At 29.9% G+C, this 18916-nt stretch overlaps 1 protein-coding gene across 1 annotated transcript; it reads left to right on the top strand.

Annotated features, from left to right (window-relative positions):
• Positions 1-724: 724 nt before the first annotated feature.
• On the top strand, positions 725-16752 carry LOC108777059 (thyrotropin-releasing hormone-degrading ectoenzyme). The gene is made up of 17 exons (XM_018543855.1): positions 725-892; positions 4311-4501; positions 4895-5219; positions 6278-6683; positions 7194-7349; positions 8532-8843; positions 9617-9797; positions 10308-10461; positions 10977-11058; positions 11464-11638; positions 11772-11958; positions 12480-12757; positions 13227-13405; positions 13985-14152; positions 14462-14602; positions 14676-14757; positions 15016-16752. Exons 1-17 carry the CDS (start codon positions 844-846, stop codon positions 15178-15180), a joined length of 3231 nt encoding a protein of 1076 aa, XP_018399357.1. The 5' UTR covers positions 725-843; the 3' UTR covers positions 15181-16752.
• The last annotated feature ends 2164 nt before the right edge of the window (positions 16753-18916 follow it).

The raw sequence follows: 18916 nt of genomic DNA on the forward strand, positions 1-18916 counted from the left end.
TTTCAAAAGGAGACTTTACATTGGTATCACTATTTGAAAACGTGGTAACTTAATTTAATATTATGTGAAAGTTTTTACTATTCAATTAGATTTTGCAAAAATAGATACGAGTTTTTCTGAAGAATATGTTACATTTTAGGATACTCAAAGTACGCGTTAAGAATTATAAGTCTAAATATATTTAAAAAAATATAGACGCAAGTTTTATGGAAACCGCTATTGTAAAAGGATTTAAACAGCATTATTTAATAATGTTTTAATATTCTCTAATTATAATTAAGATTTTCCTCTATAATGAAAACATTTATTACAACTAATAAAATTATTTTCTTACAACATTACTAGTTTTCTTTTATTCAACCTTTTGTTTAATCCTTTCTTTTCATCATCATCACGATTTCGTGAAGATAAAGGAAAAAGAACTTGCCTCATTCTCTCTAGATGCTGCGTTATCACGCCGGACTTCGTTCCGCGTGTCACGACAAAAAGGAAGGCTGTAAGACGCGCGGTAAAGTTTCGATAGCGGCTCTAATCGCGAATTATGGCAGAAGCGCATAAGGATAAGGAGCGGAACGAACGCAAGTTGAGACCGACACGGAGAGCTGACGAACGAAGAGCACAAGTGGGGGGCAACCGCGAGTGTTTCTCGGCCAACATCCACACACGGCACCGCAAGGTAGAACACCTAATTGCAGTTGTACCTGCGTCACCTGTGTGCCACCGTGCTAGCAAATTCGTTTCCGCGTTAATGCGCATTCGTTTCCCCAAAACGCCTTTTTGCGCAACTTCGGTTTTTTATTTTTTTTTAAGAATACTTTTACATTTCTACTTCAAATTACAACGATGCGACGAGGATCCGTCAGCAGTTGGCAGTCCTATGGACAGCGAAATTGTAAGTGATAACAGCTGTTTTTGCCGTTGCTTCCATGACTTCAAATGTTTTACGCATTTGAATACAATTAAAATACAAACATTTTCTATTAATAAGAAAAATTTTTAATAGTATTTTTCTTTAGTTAAAACTTATTACCTAATTTCAAATCTATTACATTATTAAACAAAATATAAAAACAAAAGAATATTAAGAATTATTAACTGACAATGAGATACATTGGACTAAAATGAAAACTAATGAAAACTAATTTGTGGAAACTCTTTGAGTACCATTTTTAGAAAAAAATGCTTTTAAAAATTCATTTTTCATTGAAAGTAAAAACTCTTTTGTTTAAAGTTAATTGTTATCAAGAAATTAACTATAATGTATTTATAGTTATTGTTGCAATTATTATTTTATATAATATATAGGTACATTTATTTATTTGTTTCATCAGACATAATAGTAATTACATATTTTAATCAAACATTATTTATATACATCGTACATGTATCAGTATATTTTAGATACTTGAGAAACAATTTTTTTTGCTTTACCAAATCAATCTTTATTTCATATTTTTATTTTATTTTGAAAACAACATTCGAATTAACTAATAACATTTAAATTTTGCTTTGTAAATGTGTAATTATGAAATATTCAGCTTGTACTGATATAAATATAATTGTAAACTAATCAACTAAATTAAATCATTATATCGAACCACTACAATTAGTTGATTATGGCATTTTTTATGATGATTATAATCGTGCGAGATTTTAAGTGTACACTGAAAAAAATGATGTATCAACAATTGGTATAATTTTAAAAAAAGCAGTAAAATTTAAGTAGTAAAGTATTATTTCAGTGTTTTTTGTTTTCTTCTGTTTAATACGAAACTTCCAAAAATTTACTTTGTTAATTTAGCGTTTATTTTTTTATCTTTTGCAATTTTTTATTTTAATCATAATCATAATTTTAATTTGCTCATAAAGTAGTAATATCTCTCTTTTTCTCTCTTTTTTTTTCACTGGAAATTGGATATATTTATAATTTTGTATTTCCAAACATAATGACATAGCATTCTTAACTCTGTCAGTTAAACGTTAAACAACTTAATAACAGAACTATTGTTAAATATCTCAATCAGTTATCTGTATATATTTAGACAGGCTTGGAGATATTTCACATTGTTAAATCATTGTAAATTCAACAAAATTGTCTCTCGCGTGCACGCGGAACTAATATGATTTTTAAATTATGCATATGCATGCACGTCAGAGCAGTGTCACATCAATTTCAAGTATTTTGAAATAATTTTCCCACATTCTTAATTATGTTATTACTGATGCTATCTGTTTTGCTATGCGTTTGTTACATGCGTTGCTAACTTAGAGGTTACCTTGGACGTTCATTTGTGATATCTTCTTTACCAATATTGATATTATTGAATTTTTTCCTCAATTGTTGCAAAAAAGACCTCAATTACAATGAAGATTAAGTTAATTTTCATTGATGTTATATTTTCATGTAAACTAAAACATCGTAATATTTAATTTTATTACAAGAATATGTAAATGCTACTCGATCTTTTCTTGATTAACATCAAATTTTATAAATTTTACTATTTATTTTAAAATTATTGTATCGACAAACAATTAAAGAAATATTATTTAAGAATTTGTGTGTGGCATCTGACATAATTTAACATCTATTAAAAATTTAAAGAGTTTATTTTAAACTTTTCTCTCTTCCTTATATTCTTTTATCTTAGACACAGCACTAAGCTATTGACGTTTGTTTATGAGACAGTCATGTTTATGGTGTAACGAGAAATATGATTTAACATCATAGAAAACGTGCTTCAACGAGACATAATAATAAAGAGTATCCGAATAAACAAATAACAAGAATATTAAAGAATAAAAGAAGTAAGGAATAAGTATCTCTATTAATTAATTATAATATATTTGTAGATGCATTACAATTTGCAGTTATTGATTTCAATATCGAAAGAAAAAAATCTTCGATGCATATTATCCGCTTCGAATCTCGAGCCTTAGATTCTTAGCAAAGTGTATAATGCGTTTCATTGAAAACAAACTTTCAATTAATATGATATCTCAAATTTTAATCATAGATACAAGCAACGTTTATTTCTTTTGTGTTATACATATAAAGTTTTCAGTAACGGTGAGAATTTATTTGATTCACTGATGCATGTTATAATGCATCATTTGATGAAATACAAGTTTTAGTTGCGTTCTTACGCTCATTATCAATGCGATAGTAACAAGTAACAATAACGTTCTATTGGAAGTACCCTTGTTTTTTGTTATAAATATTCCTCGTTAGAAGTCATGCCGTTGCAGACTGTTGCGGCTAATGCCGTGCGAACGGCAGCGATACGAGCGTTATCGGCACGACGACGATTACGCGAATGCTGGAGCTGATACGTAGTCAGCACGAGGTGCACGAGCAGGACCTTGAAATCACGTCTCCTGCCGCGTTCACGAGCCTATCGCGGATTCCTGCATCACAGGGAACCAATTTTGATGACATCATCTGCATGTATTCCGCGTTTCTAACGTTGCACTACTAACGCGAAATTCATCGCAATGCCATGCGCTTACAGATATTGCGATTTTTTTTTAATTGATGTGGAAAATCAGTATGCGTCTCGTTTTGAGTCGTCAATTGTCTGCGAGTTGTTTACAAGTCTGTTTATAATTATCGCGATTATTTTAATTGCTTTAAGTTTCTATGGTTTAATCGATTTATCGTAAATTATGAAAATACTGGTCTTGATTATGATAACGCTAATCATCAGATTTCTAAGAAAATACATGCCTATTAATTGAAAGGTGTGTATAATTGAAAAAAATTCTATCATCTTTGAGAAAAGAAAATTTTTTTTCTCTTTATAAAAAAATGATTAACTTTAAAAATTAATTTTAAAGTTTTTTGTATATCTACAAATATTTTTATCTTTTTATCCTTTTTTTTTGTATTATTTATCTAATTTGTCTCTGTCAGTGTTTTTGTAATTGAAATATTTTTAAATAATTATAATCGTAAGAAATAATAATTTTTCTACACACAATATTTCAATTGATCAGCTATTAAAAATTTTTAATATTTAGAAAATACAAGTAGTTTTTAAATATATAAAGTATGTTATAACTCATAAAAAATTTTCAATTTATTTCTTGAATATATTTAAAAAAATGTAGACATTTCAACTTTATGAAAATTATATTATCTATTTAAAAATAATATTAGCTGTAACATTTACAACGTGTTAAATGGTTACACATCGACACAATTGACGACCAATTTGAAAATGTTACAGCCTATTAAGAAGAAACAATAGGCATCAATATTGAGTGAGGCAATAAATGTGCGCATCTTTTTATCGCACGTTTAATATTTTCAGCTGATTGCATGATGCAGACATATGAAGGTAATACCGCATTGCCTCCCCCTTGCGAGGAAATTGTCCACCAACGAAAGGGTGGCTGGTTTTTAACGTACAAAAAGATTCTTTCTTTCGTTGTCCTGATCGTGATCGTTGTGATTGTCGCCGGTATAATTGGATGGAACCTTGGCACAATACCTAAAACGAGAGTGAGTGATTCATCATATAACGTAGATTGTATTATAATTATTTGTTATTATCGATAATTTATCGTCATATTGGTAAATGATGTTTTATTGTAGTAATTTTAAAAATACTACTTTTGTGATAAAACAAAATTAAAAGATTATAAAATAAAAAATTTATATATTCATTTTTTGATATTTATTAAGATTACTAGTTTACGTTTAAGATTATTTATATAAAAAAATAAAATGCTTAAAAATTAAAAAGTATTAAAAATAAAAAGTAATTTTTATTTTAAAGTTATTACTATTTTTAAGTTACATGTATAGTTTCAATATAAATATATAACAATAAAACATAATATCTCTCTTAAATAAGTATTAATAATAATTTTTTCTCCTTTTTCTGTTAATTAGATATACGATCCACTAGCTCTTATTGAGGAAGAAGTGGAGGAAGGAGGTGATGTCATGATAGCCTCAGTATCGCCTTTCGTTCATCCTTTGAAATATAATCTCGAGTTAACGCTGTCAAATGACATCAATGCCACATCGAAGTTGAAAGGGCGAGTCGTCATCGAATTTCGTGTGGATGATACAACGCCATTAAACCAATTGTCTCTGAATGCGAGAAATATCACGGCGACGCGTTACAAGTTGTCACTCATAGAAGAGAATAGTGCGCGTGCGAAAAGGAGACGCAGGAGACGCGCTGAAGATACAGGCGGCCAAGAGAACGCTGGTATGTGCTTTCTTCAGAAGTCATTTAAAAAAATTAAATCTATCTTAAAACGAATCTTAGTGTTAATGTTAAATAGTTCATAGTAAATTTGTATATTTATAATATTCAATTCTGCAAAACAGATTTTGCACGTTTCAGTCTTGGAATGCAAAATCCTGAACAGAACTAGAGCAGTTAATATATTAAATTGACAAATAATTTATTAATTTCTTATGCTAGTAAACATCTTATTGTTAGAAAAACATTAATAATTTGATGGTAATCTAAGCATTTTAAAAACTGCGTAAATAATTTAATAACTTATTTCCTTCAGAAATGTCACATAGATTTTCTCCCTATTGATATATTCATTATTATCAGAACCATTTTTTGCTATTTTGGATTGCGACAAACAAAAAAATATTTTAATTCATAAACGACAGATAAATGATATCTCAATTAATTAAATAAATAGAAAATAGATTGTTCATAAACAGTTTGATTTAACTATTCGATTTAATCCGGCTCATATACATATAATCACTAACGACACTAACCAATTGCCTTGAATTATGTTTTAAATAAGTGCACATAAGTTCATGGGTGTTTGCCAGAGACTTGTGCTCGTTAAATTTGAATCGTATTCTATGAATGCAGTTACTACTTGTTTTCATTTGGATTATAATTTGCATCGCAAATGTAACTTATAAGGCAATGGGTTAATGTACCGTTTAACAAAGCAAGCAGATTTCTGGTAGCGAAATAATGCATGATAAGGCGGCTAACTTGCAGCTGTGACAATATAACAGCGTGCAGGTGATCTATTGTATAACCTTCGTAATAAATTCCAAATTAAAAAAGAGGAAAAAATTTATTCTCATTATTTTTTAAATATTTTACGTAATTGAGCTAGTTAAATTCAATTTCTTTAATACGTATAAAAAATTAATGTAATTAAACGATCATTATTTAAAATTTCCGTAAACCTCTTGTTTACTCTTAGAGAATATTATTATAAATAAAGAAGGAAAAAATTATATAATTAATTGTGTCTAATGCCGGATAATTGTTTAATGCAGACAATGCCACTACTTTGGCTTCTACTGTGATGTTATCTTCACAATTGGAAAATCAGGAAACAACGCGTGTCGTTGTGACGGAATATTCTTCGGAAAATGCGACTATTTCGGGTAACGAAACTTCTTCTTTGACAAACGAAAGTTTGTCAGTGCCCGATGAAAAAATCGTGGAATCTACAAACGCGACGACTGGACCAGTGACGCCTACTACGGTAACTTCCGGTAATGAAAGCGTAACTGATGTGGAGATTCAGCGATACGAAGTGGATGCTAATAACGGATTACATGTGATATATCCGGCTGTCGCCATGAGCCCAGGAATATACAGTTTGGAGATCGATTATGAGATTCTATTTGACGGCAAGGCGATTTATTCGACGAGCTACAGCGAGTTTAGCGAAGGAAAGTGAGTTTTTCCATGTGATTATAGTGAAAAAAATTAATAAACTAATTATTGTCGGTTGCACAGAATTATATATATAAAACACCACCTTGTAAAAGATACAGCTATTTACAACCCAAGTAAAAAAAAATTTGAAACATTTCATTTAAATTACTGCAACATTATAACGTGTTATTTACTAGGAATAATCAAATTACTAGGCTAATCAATTTTTTTAAAAATTACGTAAGAAGCTATCTATAAGTTTATTATTTTAAAAATATTATATATTAATATTAATATTTTCTGATAAAATATAAAGATGATGAAAATATACTTTTATACATAATCTCTTTTCTTTTCTCTTTTTCTATTTTATATTATATGTAAAGCTTTTCACTTTCTGAACCGTTAATATTAATTGCGTAAGTATAAGTTAAAAAATTTTTTTCAAATATTTATGTAGTGTCCTTAATTTAGGCACTTTCAAATCACGTCTGCTTAATTTTGGAATGGTTTTACATATATTTTTAGTAGATCGTTAATCGGGACGCGGTTAAAACCTGTAGGAGCTTCGCATCTTTTGCCTATATTTGACATGAACCTCAAGGCTGTCTTTTCGGTGTCCGTGATACGTCCGCGCGAAGCGAGAGTTCTGTCAAACATGCCTCTCAATATTTCCAAAGATGTGTAAGTATATATTTCATACTGTTAATTACAGCTGTGTCAATATTTGCATGCCTAGGAGATTTATGTATATTAATACTCAAGCACAAAAATCAGTGTAGTTTCATAGTATACAATGATTAATAAGCAATTGAAGTCAAAGTACTAGATGTAGTTTGTTAATAATCTTTTAATATTTTATTAGTGTAAATCATACAAACTTTAGGACGTTTCGGCTATTGCTTTTAGCCAACTTCAGCAATAATTACATATATATTCTAATTTAAAGAATCTAAGGTACATTAGTCCTTATCTGTCGTTGAAAGTAATTATCTGAGTTGTTAATCTCCCTTACAATCTATTGGAATCGCAACGTATCCGTCGGGAAGCACAATAATCGGCGAAGCTCTCTTACTTATTGGTGGCGATATTACATTCTCAAATGGCTCCGTGAACTCATTCGTAAAAAACACATTAAATTGACAAAGAAGGTTAACAACTCGGATAATTACTTTCAATTCAACAGATAAGGACTAATGCACCTTAGATTCTCTAAGTTAGAATATATATGTAATTATTGCTGAAGATGGCTAAAAGCAATAGTCGAAACGTCCTAAAGTTTGTATGATTTATACTAATAGAATATTAAAAGATTATTAGGAAACTATATCTAGCATTTGCTAGATATAGGCAACTCCAATTGCCTATTAATCATTGTATACTATAAAACTACACTGGTTCTTGCTTGAGTATTAATTTGAAGAGTCGAAAATTATAGATATTAATTTAGTATTTATGTTAGTTAATTTATGTATATCAGTTATGAATAGAGAAACTATTCCGATTGCGCTATTATTTTTAATTGTGTCTTTTTTTAGTGAAAATGAAATAAAACACTTACATAATATATACATTTACAAAATATATACATGAAAAGTATACATTCATCAGTTAAACTTTATAGTCCTTGATTAATTTACAGTTTAAACTTTTAATATTTTTTTAATTAAAAAGGTGCCTAAAAATACCAAAATTATAGAACATTGAAGAAATTTTTATATTAAAACAAGTTTGTGATTCTATCAGTGCTCAGTGCATTGAATTATAGTGAAATTTCTCGTGCCATTATTTTTTATATATTTCTCTTCTCATTGGGTGATTTTTATGCGTTTAAAAGTATTCTGTGTGTGTTTTGTATCTTTCAAGATCGGATGATCGAGTGATCGACACCTTCAGCGATACTCCATTGCTCTCGCCTTATAATTTGGCTTTCGTAATGGGCGAAGTCGAGTCGGTGGGCGAAACGAAAATAGGACTAGATAACGCGACAGGAGTGACTTTCTGGGGTGATCTGAAGAGACGATCACGAGGAATTTATCTTCTCGACAAACTCGACCAAATTGTTGTATGTTTGAACGACATGTTCTCGATGCCTTATCCGTTACCGAAATTGGATATCGTCGCATTACCGTCGCGAATCGTCGATAACGCCGGAAGCCTGGGATTGATATCATTGAAGTAAGAAAGCTTGCAGCATTATATATTTCATCTACAAGAGAATAAAGAGATTACTGTGAAATTATTTTAAAATATTATAATTATTTTATAATATTTAAAATGATAGTAAAATTTAATTTTTAAGTGCATTTATTTTCAATATCAAGTTATTTTGCGTTAAATATTTCATTATTCTATTAAGTACCCCAGTCAGCAAAATGTTAGCAATTTATTTAGAAATTGCTAGTAAATTTGATCAAAATATTCATCAAATTAGCATCAACTCTGCATTAAGTTCGTATTTTGCTGACGAAGCTTGTTGATATAATGTGAGAGTAAATTGTCGACAAAAACCGAGCAAAGTTTTGGTCGGTTTTTACCATCAATTTACTGTCAGATTGTCAGCAAGTTTTGCGTGGTTTTGCCAACAATTTGTTTTCATGTTTTGTCAACGGATTTTATCGTATATCTGTCATCAATTTGCTGACATCATTGAATATAACAGAATTAACCTTTTTGTCGACAAACTTAGCCGACTGAGATGATAAAATAAAAGAATTAAATGTTATGATGTATACAAATTCACATGCTCAGTTGAGGCAACTTGATATCATCATTTTTATAGCAAATATAGATTAAAATAATATTACTTCGCACAATAACTATTTTGATGGATGCGAACACATAGAATTTATACTTTTTAAAAAATGATAATTTTTACAGTAATCTCTATTATACTTTTTCGATTGCTCTACGTTCGATGTCATGTTATATCAAGCTAAATTGTTTTCAAGGCAATCGCTCTTCTACGCCGCAGATCGATCTCCCATGGTCACGAAGACGGACGCGTTAAGCGCTCTGATAAGCCTGATAGGAGAACAATGGCTGGGCGGCGTTGTGAACATGAAGAACTGGACGGACGTTTGGCTACTTGAAGGCTCTACTCTCTATTTGAGACACGCGATGATCGAGAAGGCACATAATTGGAATAATATTTGCGACATCCATTAACTCTAAAAGTGCATCCAACATCTGATAAATAGTATTTTATCCTGAAATAAATGTTAAATTATATATTAAAATTATGTACTTTTAAAGTTAATATTAAATTCTATGTTAATTATTTTAAAGAGACAATGAATAATTAGATTTAAAAAATTTGATTTATACAGTACAAAATCGTCAAATTTTTTAAACGGAGAGTAGTCAATCCTAATAAGATCTTTATATGAAAGTGTATGGAGAAACCAAATTTTTTATGTAGAAAAAGGTTTGATTATTTAATTTTTAAACATTTATATATTTTTAATTTAATATTAATATTAAAATTATATTTTATTTGTATCTCTTATTAATTTAGTTTTCAGTTTATATTCATGCCATCTTTTTAAAATAATTGATTTACAATACATCTGATAATGTCTGAATAAGAATAGTTCTTCTCTTGCTGAAAAAAGCAAAGTTTTTATGAAAATCTATTTTCAGATAGATTCGTCATTGGACTCCAATATTGCCTTCCTTGCTAACGTGCAATGGGAAGCCATGGAAGAAGACAGTTACAGTGTTTCAAGGTCGCTGCAATCAAACGTCAATCCTGCCAATTTAGATTTTTCGGACCGCAATGCTCGACATAAAAAAGGTAAAGATCGTTTCTTTTTTTTTTTTTTAATGATATTTCCAAGTATTAATATTTTATTGCTCCTGGTACTAAATACTGCATTAATACTTTATTTTTTAATGTTAGTAATATTGCATATATTTTCATACTTGAAAGTGAAGCTGTGATTATTCGTTTTTAATATTTGTATCTGACATAAAGATATTCACAAATGTTATAAATAAAATCAAACAATATAATATAACACAAATATATATATGTATATACAAATCTTTATAAAAATATTAAAAAATTTTAACATTAAATAATTTTATATAAGCCAATTTGAAAGTTTATGTCATCTTTCATCATATCTTTTGACTTCTCGCTACTTTTATATTTTTTTAAATCATATTCGACAAATATTAAACTACTGTACCTTTTTAAACATGCAAACATATTGTCAAATAGTCTAAGCTTTACTCGAAAGGCAGTATCGAATATACGCTCTTGTAACGCTGCATAATGTGACTCTGCATTCTGACTGCTTCTTGTAGGTGCATGCTTGATTCGCATGTTGCATGGCGTGATAAACGATACCGCCTTTAGGAACGGCTACCGGAAATTCATAGCGAGGTGGTGGGTATATCACATTATCGTCGATTTATCCTTCAACCGGGCTGTCGTTCGTTCATTAATCGCGCGATCCCGGCATCGACGTTTATATCACTCGCTCGTGCGACCGCGTGATTCAGTCGTCGAAACGATAATCGGCGCGTTTTACAGCGAGTTATCCCGTCGGCTTTATGGTAATGCCAGTCGTTGAATGTCACGAGCTGCCGACCATTATTCCTCATGCTTCTTTATCGGGCTCGTTACATAAGTGCACCTATCACCGATATACATATTGCGTTGAATCGCACAAACGTGCAAAGTTATACAATCTTGTCGTGTGATATGTACAAGGGAATGCATGAACAGTAGTACTCTATTTTTCGTTACAGAAAAGTACTAAAATTATTGTAAATTATTAAAATATTTTAGGAACTATTCGACAGTGAACGTTGACGATTTCTGGGAAGCGATGGCGGAAGAAGTTATCGGTTTACCCATGGAAATTACGTTAGCCGAAGCGATGAACTCTTGGATTTCGCATCGTGGATATCCGATCGTCAGCGTCATCAGGAAATATAAGGAAGGCACCGCTATTATTCGGCAGGTGTGCGATCTTATCTTAAATATTATGAATTAAATTGCATATTTATAGCCTTCTGAAATGAAAGCATTATAATTTGTACGGATAATAAATATGCTTCTCGATTACGGTATTTACCATCAACTATATTGCACAGCAAAGATTTACATATGACCAATCATCCGACACTCAACCAACGTGGTACGTACCGCTTGACTATATTAACAAAACGAGCAATGATTGGTCATCTCCGACAAAGACGTGGTTGCATTCCGAAACGGAAATGGTAGTGCATAACATTGGCGCTCAAGATTCCTGGATTGTATTCAATGTGAATAAAACAGGTTGGCTAAACAAATTTCTCCAAAAAATATCCTTAAAATCTCAATTACGAAAAATTATGATATTTTTATCCGGATTAGCAAAACATTCTTTATCTACACCATTTTGTATAAAATTTTGTATAATATATTTTTACGAATAATTTTTAATGAAAAAGTAAAGCATTAAGTATAAAAACTGAAATAAGATTTATAAATAATTAATCGTTTTAAATAAAATTATTAATAATGAAAAAAAGGAAATTTAATTTATTTAGATTTTTACATTGTCTAGTAAAATAAGAAATATTTACTTCATTTTTATTTTTATTTATTTTTGGTGCTTTTTTCACTTACAATTTTTCTTTAATTATTCTTTACATATTATAACTCAATTATGATTTCACAAATAATTTTTGTAACTTTTATTCATGTAAAAAATTACTTAGCTAGAAAATAACACTTTAATTCTAATATCTTACGCTTTAATATGAAATTGCGAAATTGGATGCAAGTGTCCTTTATCATTATTAATTGCTTTCAAGGTTATTATCGTGTGCACTATGACGAGGAAAATTGGAAGCTCTTGACACAAGCCCTCGAGGAAAATCACGAAATCCTTCCGGTAGAAACCAGAGCGTCGCTCATCGACGATGTGCTCGGACTTGCCGCGGTCGGCTTGACGAAATACGCGACTGCTTTCGACTTTATTAAATATATGCAAATCAAGGAAAGACATTACGCTCCCTGGGGTGCTCTGATGCATCATCTGCTAAAGTTGAACGGTCTCCTTTACGAAACATCTGGCTTTAGCGCGTTTCAGGTAGCGTAGCACATGCTTATAAAGAAAAACAAACATTAAAAAAAGATGTCAGTTAACAAAAATTGGATGCTATATTTATATTAATTAATGTTTAGAAAGTCATATTTAGTTTTTTGTTATAGCTATGCAGTTTTGTAAAATATATTCGATAATATTTTCTAAAAAATAATATTTAGTTGTAAGATAAAGTTATTATACAATAATTAATTAAAAATAAAATTAAATAATGACAATTAAATCAATTAAATGCTTTATGATTATGAATATAATACTTAATACAACAATAATTTATGTTGCAAAATTAGAAATTTATATTTAATATTTTATTATTGTGAAAGGAACAAAGCTGTGATAAGTATAAGTTTAAAAAATTTGAAAGTTTTAATTTAAATAAAAAAATTAATAGTTTAAGTAAATTATTGTTAAACAATAATACGATTAAACAACTTAACGAATGGACCATTTACAGGAATTTACATTAAAATTTACTTCAAAATTATATTCAGACGTGGGGTGGAAGGTCGATGAAGGATCGCAATTAACTTTGACTGCTCTTACGATAGCGTGCGCATTCGAAAATGCAGAATGCCTCGACTGGGCCAGAAATCATTTTGCAAAACTGAAGGATCATTCCGATGCGGATGAAGTGTAAGATGGATAAAAACAATTTTTTCCATTGGACATTTGTTTTCATTTACATTGGTCTTTTGAATGCATCTTTTGAACATTCATGACACGTTTTTTCAAAATTTCGTTATTTAAATGAAACAGAATATTGACTAACAATGTTGCTTAACATACCTGCAGTCCATCTAAGATTGAAGGCTCTACTTTTATTAATATTACTATTAATAGAAGAGCATTATCTAAATTTATATTTTATTAAATTAAATATGTAATCTGATAAAAATACTTGCTGTAATTTTTTTTCTTTTAGTACGTTTAGATAGTTACATCGAAATGTATGGGTCATTTTAATTCGTATGCAATGCAGAATATTTGATAATATTATATAGTATTCATTAAAAAATTTTTGTAACAAAATGCTTAAAAATAATATTAATTCTTATTTTTATATACAATATTAATCTTAATACGCATCAATATGCATACACGATATAATTTTTATATGATGACATTTTTTTGATAATAATTTTTATTTTTAAAAAGTAATTTTAATATTTTATTATAGTTTATTCTGAAAGAGTAAAACTTTGATTATTTTAGTGTACCGGCATACGCACGTGAAGTCCTGTATTGTACGATTGCACGATACGGCACGCGAAATGAATGGAATTACTTCGTTGAGAGGGTAAATTCCACTGCAGATCGAGACGAAAAAAATCGCCTTCTGTCAGCGTTTGCATGTTTCCAGACACCATGGATCCTACAGTTGTAAGTAGAATTGTTAGTAATAAGTGTAATACAAAAATTAATCAATTTTTATTATCTCTCTATTTAATTTCTATCAAAGTAAATTTTATTTTGGAGTTAATATATTTTCTAATATTCTCTTATTAGAACGTGCGAGATATTTTATATAAAAATAAAAATGTGATCAATCAAATTTTAAATAAGAAGGCGATTCCCTATCGATTTAAACATAAATCTGTTAAAGTATTTTAAAAAATATTTTGAAACAAAAAATGCATATACATCATTTTGCGGTATGTAAATATATAATTCATGTTAATATTATGTTAGAATACTTAGCGAGATTCTTGAAGGGAAGATGTACAACGAGGATGAAACGCAAAGGATCTTACGAAGTTTTCCGCAAAATCCAGTCGCTGCGCAAATCGCCTACAAGTTCGTGCAAAATAATTGGCAGGTTATCGTCACGAGGTACTTTGTAACCCTCTTATCCCTTCGTCAAACTTATAAGCAGATTACGATGTGTTCTCTCATGTCTGTTTAGATTCTCTAAATCTCGTCCAATCTTAAAAGCTTTTGCAATAGCGATGACGAACGGCTTGATTAGCGAGGAAGACTTTGAAGACGTAAGTGTAATTCAATTTTACACCTAGAAATAATAATTTATGTTAGAGCAATAAACTAGTAAGATAATAAATAACAATAAACACAATAAAAAATTAATAATTAATAAGAAATAGTTTTATGGAAACCATAATCTTCATTTTTATGCCAGCCTTTTGCTTTTTATTTCTTTATAGTGATTGGCTTGTGATAATGTCTTAAAAACATAAATCTTTTTGAATATTATAAAGTGCAATTTTAACGTTCGTTTGATTCTTTAGTTTCAGACATTCAGCGAAGACAACCTCGAAAGCATAAAGATCGTGGGATATACCATGGCGATGGTCGAGGCGCATGCTAAATTCTCGATAAAGTGGTTAAAGGAATCCTTACCGGAAGTGCAGGAGTGGCTAGCGGCGAACAATTCTACGGAAATATCGGTGTGAATATTTGTGAGATACGTCGGATACAATAGGACGAGGAAAGCGTCTCGTACACCCTGTAATTATCGATTCGCTTTCGTATGGCGGCACTTGACGCGAAAAGAACTGCGAGAACTTTTCTACGACAACAAGTTTTATTTTTCCGAATGCTTTCGTCAAGCATGATTACAAAACCAAGCAACAAGAATTTCGTTCTTACATCGTGTAGCCTTAGAACGACAGTCGATAATATAATTATATACTTAGTATAATAGGTACATATTTAACAAACAATATACATAATAATCACATCTAACGGTGATAATTATTATTCCATTTACCGTAAACTCCGTTCTCGTTCATGTTAATGGCGCTCTATCGCTATACGGTACGCTCGTTTTATAACACATTACGTTATCGTTTTACAATAAATCTATCCGTACCGTCCTTACTCTTTTCGTCTTTAGCCTAACTCGTTAAATGCGTCTAGTGCGGTATTCGTAAGCATCAAATACGCAGTTCAAGGGTTGGAAGCGATGATTTATCGTCGATCGGATCGTTGGGAATTTAAATTGCCCGGTATCGAAATTGAAGACTTGAAGACACCGCGAAGATCTATCATACGTTCTTCGCGTATGTCGAAATCCTTCGGAACAATTAAGTTAAAATCACGAAACTGCACAGCACCGATTTTACACATAATACTTCGGCGACATCCAACCCTCTTTTTACAATGCATTTAGCGTTAAATGCGACTTTTCCTACATTGTATCTGCATGATACGCGACTTTTCGAACACGCACGTTTAACGCTAAATGCAGCTGCTTATTTTTTCACTTCATGTTAATATTGAGTAACATATTCTCACACTTAGACAACTGACATTAAAGCTTAAGGTCATGGCACACAAAAAGCTTAAGCAGTAAGACGTACGCAATCAACATGTTTGGCTACTACTTATGTTATGGCCTTACAATCTCTAATGCGATTGGCCAATTCGTTTACTATTAACATTTTACTGCTTAAGTTTCTTTTTGTGTGCCATGACTCTTAGACAGTCGTTTAATGTTTAACTGTGACTGCATAATTTTATGTTTGCGTTATGCGAGCATCTCGTAATGAACTTAGCGCATTTGGCACTAAATGCGCATTCATCTGTTTGCAAATAAAGTTTCTCGATATGTGAGAATTATTCAAAAAATGTTTTTATTTTCCGGTTTCTCTCATATGCGTGTGTGCGTATGTGTGTACGTATGTGTGTGTGCGTGTGTGTGTGTGTGTGTGTGTGTGTGTTGTAGGTATTATTTGTGAAATGAGACATATATATCTGTCATATACCACTGTCGAATTATATCAATTATATAGTATACGGATATTTGTTCACAATTATACTACATCAATCATTGCAATTTATAAGACGCATTTGTTTCTTACAAAGAACACCTATAAATCATTAACTGTGGCTACACGGTTTTCATTTTATTTGCGTTGTGCGAGAACCTTATATTGAACTCAGCGCACTTGGCACTAAATGCGCATTTATCTGTTTGCAAATATGGTTTCTCAATGTATGAAAATTATTTTTAAAATGCTTTTATTTTTTGATCTCTCATATGTATATACATATATGTATATTGCAGATATTATTTTTGAAACAAGACGTATATACCTCTAATGATTTAAATTGCACATAAATATATCGTACATAAATATTTTCTTCACAATTTTACTACGTTAACAATTACAACTTATTAAATAAACATTATGTTTCTTACAAAGAAGATCTATTAATCAAAGTGCTGTAGTTTTTTTTAGGATAATTATCAATAAAAATTCATTTGCAATGACAATTTATTATCTGATGTTAATTCAGAGAAATATTTTCTTTTACTTCCGAAAGATCTGCTTTGAAAGATATGTCCTATTTCGTAAATAACCCCTTCAATTAATTGCGTGAAAAAGGTATATCGATCGCTTATTGTCTTCATACAATTTTATCAGACGCATTATTATCAGTATTGCGTATGAGCGCATTGTCGACATTCTGAAACGATCGCACATATACAAATCAGAACAATAAAATTAACAATGGTACAACACAATAGAATTGTTAACATTTTGTGTAAAATTTCAAGCAAACAAACAAATGCCATTTCATCCAATTCCGCGGTTTTTAATTTTGCATTCGAATCAAATGTATGTTAAAAAATTCGTTATATTTGATTATACTTATATCTTTCTGCATCGGAAATTTTTTCTTTTTTTTCTTTCACTCGAATACGGAAAGTTTTGTTCAATGCATTAATGCGATTTTGTTTAATCCTTTGTACTAATGTTGAGAGATAATTCCATATTCTTTTTAACATGACCAAGCATTAGTTAATAGAGCTTGAATTTTCAATAATTCTGTATTAGCATAGCACTAATTGCAAATTGCTATTGCAAAATGGATTAATAAAAAGAATTATACAAAAACTTGTTAAACGTGATATATAGTTTGTAAATATAGATATAAATAATAAAGTAAAAAATAAAATATATTATGATATAATTATTACGTCATGTCGGAAGATTAACACTGCACTGATTACATAAAATTTTATATACGTGACAAAAATTGTGACAAATAAAAAGGTACACATTTATCTCTCATGAGTATTTTAATGATTTATTATTTCATGATTCATTATTTACCTTGATGAAGTGGGTTTTGTAAATAAATAATTTACTAATGTTCAAAAGAATTTTTACATATAGTTTGTAAAGATTTTATTTTTTATAACAAAAAAAATGAAGGTTGCGAGAATTAATCATTTATTAGAGTTTAATAAGTAATAACTTAAAGAATAGTCAATATATAAAATTTAATCAAACGTACTTTAGTATTAAAAACAATTAGTGTAACGTGTCATGAATTATTATATTTTCTCCAAATTTATCAGTCATTTTTTGGTGAAAAAGTTTCCGGTATCGTTTCAATCAAATGAAAATTGAATATATTATATTTGAATAACAAAATTAATTACTTTCCATTTCAAAATATATAATATATATATAGTAGTGTTTTACAACAAGTAACGCGTTTTAAAAAGCCCCATACTATTTTTCGGAAAGGTATCAATTTTATTTGAAAATCGTAAAAAAGGGCTCAATCATTTATAGCTGTTACTTACCGCTACGTTAATTATTTACACGGTATTTACATCTTAATCCTATTAAATATTTTATTATCGTGTTAAATGGTTTATTATCTAAATGTGCATACTCCATTCGCTCTATTATTCTCTCATTCGATCTTGACTCGCGTAATCTAAGATTATTTTACCGATCAAATATTTCGATTACATCGATGTAATTTTCGCAGTCAGCGATGTATGTTTGTAGGACGTTGTTTTAGCGAAAGTACAACTCCATTGTCTTCCATTAATGCTGGCGGTGATAATAAAAAATTGCGGAAAATTTCTAAGTCAATTATTGAAAGTCGGTAGCTATTAGAAATAGCTAATACATTTAGCTATTTCTCTTATGTTTAATCTATAAAATTAAAATGTCTTTTCAATTTATGAAAATAAATATAAGTAACAAAAGGCTCAATAAAAATAAATAATGACGCAGAAGAAGGACTACGAGCCTAATAAATTCGTTTAATTTAACCAAAAAAAATACAAAACAAACATTTCGACTGCAATTGAGTTATTCTCAATATTTAAATATAACGGTTATGAGATACATACAACTGTCTTGGCAAGAGCATTCAGAG

Source organism: Cyphomyrmex costatus, unplaced genomic scaffold (assembly GCF_001594065.2).
Source record: "Cyphomyrmex costatus isolate MS0001 unplaced genomic scaffold, Ccosl1.0 scaffold40, whole genome shotgun sequence".
In the NCBI taxonomy this organism is placed as follows: domain Eukaryota; kingdom Metazoa; phylum Arthropoda; class Insecta; order Hymenoptera; family Formicidae; genus Cyphomyrmex; species Cyphomyrmex costatus.